The 7,481-nt window shown below is 41.7% G+C and overlaps 1 protein-coding gene across 1 annotated transcript in view; it reads right to left on the reverse strand.

Moving 5' to 3' along the window:
• Positions 1-357: 357 nt before the first annotated feature.
• Positions 358-7,481, reverse strand: part of PARD6B (par-6 family cell polarity regulator beta) — a 15,319-nt gene continuing 8,195 nt past the window's right edge. The window contains exon 3 of the mRNA XM_007446378.1: positions 358-1,187. Coding sequence (XP_007446440.1) covers positions 358-1,187 — 830 coding nt within the window. The remainder of the gene's footprint in view (positions 1,188-7,481) is intronic.

Consider the following 7,481-nt stretch of genomic DNA (forward strand, 5'->3'; position numbering starts at 1 on the left):
AAAATCAACCAGGCTCTGCACAGCAGGTTAAATATGCAACCACTTCAAACGGAAATGATCTAGTCCTTATGTGTAGTTCTGGGAATGTGCTCTAACATCCAGTTCTCTATAGATAAAATAGCAAAAGCACATCATTTCATTAGCAAAGGCCCCTTTGTTTTAGACTTAAATTCACCTCTGACCCACTGAAGTTTATATTAATTATCAAACTACTATTTTAATAACATTTTAAGCTTGCAATATATTTTTTTCATGCCTATCCCAGATCACTGGTTCAGAGGTATATATGCTTTAAACTAGCCAAATTTACAAGTCTCCATGGCATCCTCACTCAGAAAACATTCAAACGCGATGGTTTCATAGTGTTATGATTGTTCCATCTTCTTCTAAGAGTTTTTGATCTGGAGCATGCGTTTCAAATTCTGTATTTGTGCCACTTGCTAAGGGTACTAAGCTCACTTCATTAGAAGGAATAAAACCGTTCTGTCCAGATTCAAAACTGAGTTCTATTTGTGTTAATGATTCCAGGCTCTCGGTGTTGCGAACAGCCTTAGGGATCTGCTGTGGCACACCATTGTCTTCAATAATAATGTCATCTTCATCGCTGTCTTCATCCTCTGGCTCAAAGCTCGGTTCGATCTGCTGTGGATAGCCAGGAAGGCTGTTGTCAGTAGACTGGCCAGAGCTGCCGGAAGTCCGACTGTTCCTAATGACGTTATTCCTCTGGTTTGCTGGTCTCACTGTGATGATGAGGTTGCGGCTGTTTGCGATCATCATGTCAGTTACTTGATCTAGACTCTTCCCGGAAACTTCTATGCCATTAACTTCTAAAACTTCATCATTAACAGCTAATAGTCCTGTGCTTTGAGCCAGACCTCCTGGCACAAGTCTGGATATAAAGATCCCTGGGACCTTCTCTAAGCCATGGGGTGTCACCCTGACACTGGAGCCGTCCCGGATGTAGAATCCTAGGGGTTTCTCAGTGCCATATTTGTAAAGACGGACCCTACGATGTGTTTCTGGGAGAATATCCACGTCTATAATAGAAGACACAGGTCTGAAGTCCTGGGGCATACTAATGACTATGTGTGGCTTTTTTCTATGGTTGTCAGGACGCAACACATTGGTTAAAACATTCTTCTTCTTTATTAGTGTGTCTGTACCAAAGGCACTGTAGTCTGCTTCTTCTGTTTAAAAATAAAATAAAATAATTATAGAAATGCTGTAAAAACGCCCATTTATCTATAGTGGAATCTGTACAGAAAGGACAACTCAAATATATTTGGTACATAAACTCGTTAAATATCAGCCTGTTCCTATCGGCTGAAAATGTAGCGCAGTAAGACATGCTATACCAGAAAAGCCCAATAGGTGGCCCTCTCGAGTATTCACCATGAAGTTACCAAAAGTTGAAGTTAAATCTGATAAAGCTCAATGACTCAAACAACATTAAATATGGCAGATGAAATTCTGATAAGCCTTGCACACACATTCTTAAACACCATTTAAAACAAGTTATTTGCCTGGAGGGGTGGGATAGGGAGGGTGGGAGGGAGGGAGACAAAGAGGGAAGAGATATGGGAACATATGTATATGTATAACTGATTCACTGTTATAAAGCAGAAACTAACACCATTGTAAAGCAATTATACCCCAATAAAGATGTTAAAAAAAAACCAAAACAAGTTATTTACACTGTATTTTCCCTATGTTTGTTTAAACACCTCCAATTTGCATGTTTATCATATTTGACTCAGTGACATGAAATTGGGCACGTTTGAAGCTCAAATACCTGTATTAGATAGAGTCTGGGAGGACAGTGCACAAGCAGACCTCTTTTTACTGCGCTTCGCAGATAATTGTGTTTTTTTACAAATTGAAGGTTTGTGGTGACCCTGCACCGAGCAAGTCTACCGACGCCATTTTTCCAACAGCATTTGCTCACTTCATATCTCTGGGTCACATTTTGTTAATTCTTGCAATACTTCAAACTTTTAAATTATTATACTTGTTACGATGCGCTTTGATCAGTGATCTTTGACATCACTACTGCAAAAAGATTATGACCTGCTGAAGGCTAGGTGATGGTTAACATTTTTTTTTTTGGCAAAAAAGTATTTTAAACTTGAGTTATGTATTTTTTTAGACATGATGCTATTACACGCTTAATTTGTGCAAGAATTCATGTGACTTGCTTTATCGCGATATTTGCTTTATTGAACCCACAATATATCTGAGGTCTGCCTGTAATTAAATGAATGCATATCAAACACAGGAATTCTGGTCTTCTGCAAATACACTCTCCCTCAGTTTTCTGGGGGAGTTCTTAACCTTTCATTTTCCCACTTTTGAAAGAGGCTGAGGTATAAGACAGAGACAACAGGGAGGGGTGAGGATTCTGGCAAAGCTGAGAGCCCCTGCCCCATTTAATGGCATGGCTTTTCTCGCTCCAGGCAGCTTTTCTTCACAGACTGTAGGAATTTGCGTGGACAGTCCAACTTGTCAGAAAGTCTTGTTTTTTTAGGTTAAAAAAAAAAAAAAAAACTTCCCATTTAAAATGCCGACACCTAATTAAATAACAACAAAAACGTGTCTGAGCAAAATAACATCTGGGGGTTGAATTTATTCTTCAAGCTAGCAATTTATAATCTCTGATGTAAACCAGGGAAAACAGGGCACTAAAACTAGATCTTCTTAAATCCCACAGCTGGAGGTAGACAGTCTACAAACAACACATCTCATCAGAGGATGAGGAAACGGAATTAACAGCAGGCATAAAAGGTGAAATCACATTTCAAAAATAACTGGAATGGGGATAAACTAAAAAGTCACAATCTCCAAGGATGAAAAAAATATTTAATAAGAATAAAAAAGACAAAAGGGCACCCACCATCCCAAGAACCAGTTTAAAGTTCTAGTCTCTCTCTCTCTTTTTTTTTTTTGGCGGTACGCGGGCCTCTCACTGTTGTGGCCTTTCGCATTGCGGAGCACAGGCTCCGGACGCGCAGGCTCAGCAGCCATGGCTCATGGGCCCAGCCGCTCCACGGCATGTGGGATCCTCCCGGACCAGGGTACGAACCCGCACCCCCTGCATCGGCAGGTGGACTCTCAACCACTGCGCCACCAGGGAAGCCCTAAAGTCCTAGTCTCAATCACTGCTACAGACAACAGTAACATCACCAGACTGTGTCTGCACAGGGCTTCCATCTGTAGTCTCTTGTCACCTGACTCTTGGCCCCCCCCCGTCGGTAAGTATTATTACCTTTACTTTATAGACCAGGAAATTAAGGGTACAAAATAAGGTACAGACAGAAGACTGGCCCCAGGTTTTCTTACTAAGGCCAATACCCTACATGTTCAATTCACACAGTGAATGTTAAATGTCCACTGTGTGTCAGAGCCTGGAGAACTTTAGTATTCTTTTCTCAGTGCTGCTTGAACACTCTTCAAAAGCTAGTTTCAGATAAATGTACAAGACTAGGGGTACCTGGGGACTTCCCTGGTGGCACAGTGGTTAGGACTCTGCGCGCCCAATGCAGGGGGCCTGGGTTTGATCCCTGGTCAGGGAACTAGATCCCACATGCATGTCACAACTAAGGAGCCCACCTGCCACAACTAAGACCCAGTACAACCAAAAAAAAAAAAAAAAAAAAAAACCGGTCAGCTCTGCCCAAGCAGAATGGACTGGAAGTCACCTTGTTTAAAAAAAAAAAAAAAAAAAAAGCCTAGTGGTACCTGATTTTGGGGCATTTTCCCCCTGGGGATAATTTTGCTTCATTTATGGAGAAAGTACTTACACTGTGTTCTTACAAAGACAGAAATTTATTTATAATTTGGCTTGGGAAATAAATTGACTGACAAAAGAATCTTTTGGGCAAAATGTAGCCAAAAATCTATCAACAATGATCTTCTACTGAATGTGTTTATTCAAAATTGTATATTTCATTTTACAATCAATTAAGAAAGCCCACACAATTTTTATATGGGAAATTCCAGACCATACAAAAGGAGAACAAAACTAAGTTGCCTACATACCTATTCATGGGAAACCTGACCAAAAAACCCCCCAAATCTGCATAATTTGGCATTGCATCCAGACTCTGTTTGAATGCTCTCTGCTAAATTCTCAAAAGCAATATGCCCTAGTACAAAGGCACCTTTGTTCTCCCATCTAGCTAATCAGTTTCCAGCCACTGGGAAAAGAAATATTTTGGCAGAAAGCCAGGGTGCAGGGTGTCGGTTTAAAGTGTAAAGGTGAACATCTACAGGGAACAGGCCTGATGTTCCACCTGAGCATGTCTGTCAAAGTACAAAACTCAGAAAGAGACGGAAAGTTGGAATCCTGGCTCGTGGCAACCTTTCACTTGTATAAACCCAGGCTTTATGCAACAGTGTGTGACATAGGCTCAGCGAAACCTCACCTATCCCGAGCCTGACAATCTCAGCTCACCGAAACAGACAAGGATCTACCCCTGGAATGCCGCCAAACAGCCAAACTGGATGTCTCACTTCCTTACACACAAAAAGCCCCTGTGCTTTACTCACAGAGGAAGGGAGCCCTGCAGGGCCTCCCTCTGAGCCTCTTACTTTTTAAACATTAATTCCAAAAAACCCTGGTTATCTCACTCCTCAGCTCACAGTCTTAAGTCACAGTCAGGGGTAAGGGTCCACTAGTGAGTGGCAGGCACAGATACAAAAAATAAAAGCCTACAGTGAAGAAAAAGCAAACCTGAAAACAAACAAAAGTGTTATATAAATCCCAGCAGCATCCGTGTACAGTAACAAAACAGTAACAGTTCATGGCAGAGTCATCAAGAAAGTTCAAGATTACGACCCATTCAAGTTCAGTAGGAAGACAGGGGAAGAATGAAATGGTTTTTGAAATTGTTCTAATCGAGGGGTGGACAACCTTTTTCTGTAGAGTTTGTACAGTAAATATTTTAGGTATTGCAGGTCATACGGTCTCTTGCAAAAGCAGCCACAGGCAATACAGAATGGAGTGATCATGGCTGTGTTCCATGAAAACAGCCAGCAAGCCTGAGTTTGCCAACCCTTGTTCTAATCCAAAATGGTTAAATGAAATAGATGTGGCAACTTTAAAAGGATTAAACATCACTTAAAGCAATATTCAAAGTCTGCAGATCCCTTCACTTCCTAATATAAGAAAAATCAATTGCCAGACACTTAAGAAGCACCTGCTACTATGTGGCTAGACATCGTGCTATGTGCTGCAGATCCAGTGCACAAAACAGCTAAGGTGCTTGCTTTCATGGTGTTTACAGACTAAAATAGATGGCAATTAACAAAGAACTTGAAACCATTATATTATTACAAAGGTGCCAATAGCTGTGAAGTTTATCAGTGGGAACTCAGCCTGGTCTTCAGGGTAAGGCAAGGCTTCTCTGGGGAGTGTGGTTTATACTGAGACTGGAAAACAAACCAGTAGCTAATCAGGTAGAAGGGAGGGAAGAACTTCCGGGTGCAGATACAACAAATACAGAGCTGGCAGGATGGGGTCGGCGGAGGAGACGGTGGGAAGGCAGGGTGGGAGGGGAGAGAAGAGGAGGAGCTGGAGCCAAGTCCAGGCAGCCAGGGCCCTGCAGACAGACAGACGGCTTCCGGGGAAGTGGGGAGGATCACGGGCTTCAGCCTGAGGGCAAAGGGAAGAAAACCAAGGATTTTGGTTTTCCTACAAAGCTCACTCTGGCTGCAAGCTGGAGAAGGGACCTGCGGGGAAGACAGGAGGTTACTGCAGGTAATTTAGATGGTACCTGGCCTGAAGCAGAGGCAGTGGAATGGGGAAATAAGTTTGAAAAGTAATTAGAACACATTTTTAATAGGCTTGGTGACTGACAAAAAGGTATGTGTCAAAGGCGACACCCAGGTTTCTGTCATAAGCAACTGGCATCACATTCTGAGCTGTTACTCAGAATTTGTTTATTTCTGGGGCCGTACCTTCTGTTAAACAATTTTTCACAATTTACTATTAAAATGTATACTCCTTAGACCATTTCTAAATTAAACCCTGACTCACTAAAATATAACCTTAAAATACAACTCCCAAATAACATCCAATGCACAGTAAAGTTCTAAGAGACAGTTTAAGAGGCTGCCCAGTTCCAGGTGTCTGGGCCACAAGGCCACGTCCTAACGCAGATGAGGCTTAAAGCAAGGCCTTTCTGGTATTTCCAACATACTCCTTTGAATAAACCCATGATACAAATGTGTTTGTCTGATGGCACACAGAAACAGACTGTGACACAGCAAGAAGTTGTGGTGTAGGTATTCTGATCAGATCTGGCGAGAAGTCTGTGCAGGTCAATGGGCCTCAGACTTGGCTGATCATCACAACGGGCTTTTAAAAAATACAATTTCCCTGGCTGCATTCCAAACCTACAGGAATGACCTGAGTACTTTTTCTAAAGGTGCAACCTTTAAATATTTTCTGAGATTGTTTACCATACAATAACCACCTGAACAACAAAAAACTCTCTTCTTCCCTCAAATAAATGAGGAAATTCTAAACTCTGACAGGGTGAGGGGGCTGGCAAAAGCCCTAGGATCCTCTGCGAAAGTAACTTTTAAAATATCAGGTTTTTTGTTTTGTTTTTGCTTCCACAATAACAGCCCTGGAAATAGAGTCTGGGTTTTCTTCTCTAACAATAAATTATTGTAAAACATAAAACTTCAAGATATGCAATGACGCTACCCCCGAGTTCAAGCTATGAAGTGGTTTATGCCTTCAATCGTGAGCTTTCACTTCAAAGAAGCTTTATTTGGTAGAGGGTATCAGATTTTAAAAGGTCACATGGTTTAAAATTTAAAATCGTTTTCATGTCTGTCTTTTAAAAAAATCACTTGGTGCCACATCAAGTGCAACTGCTGCCCTATTGGTTCCTAAATTGGAAGCAATAGGCCAATAAAACAGAAAATGTGTTGTAATTAAGCAAGAAAATGTAACTGTACTTAATACCATGTTTTACATTAGTTTCCTGAATTTAACGTTCATTAAAGTTTAAGTAAAATCAGCTTTCTACTTAAGCATCTGATGAGCTCTGTTTAAAAGAAAAAAGGTATCACCACAAACTACAGGGCACTGTGTAACTCTGTAAGACAGACAACAAACATGTTAACTATACCTAAATAACCAGAGCGTAATCTGGTAAAGTTGAAGGTTGGGGGGCCCTAGCTAGGGTGGTCAGAAGAGGCCCCTCTGAGAAAGTCATCTGAGCTGAGAACTGAGGGAGGAGGAGGCAGCCATGGGGCCAGCTGCAGGAAAAGCGTTGCTTACAGAAGGAACAGCAAGTGCAGAAGCACAGAGGCAGCAAGAAGCCCGCTGAGTCCTAGGGACAGAAAGCAAGCCAATGTGGTTGCTGTGAGGTGGGAGTGGGAGAATGGAGGAAGGAGACGTTGCTGTGGAGCACAAATCAGGACGTATTTTATTCTGGATGCAACGGAAACCACTGGAGGGTTTTCAGCAC

This window comes from Lipotes vexillifer, unplaced genomic scaffold (genome assembly GCF_000442215.2).
Source record: "Lipotes vexillifer unplaced genomic scaffold, Lipotes_vexillifer_v1.1 scaffold251, whole genome shotgun sequence".
In the NCBI taxonomy this organism is placed as follows: Eukaryota; Metazoa; Chordata; class Mammalia; order Artiodactyla; family Lipotidae; genus Lipotes; species Lipotes vexillifer.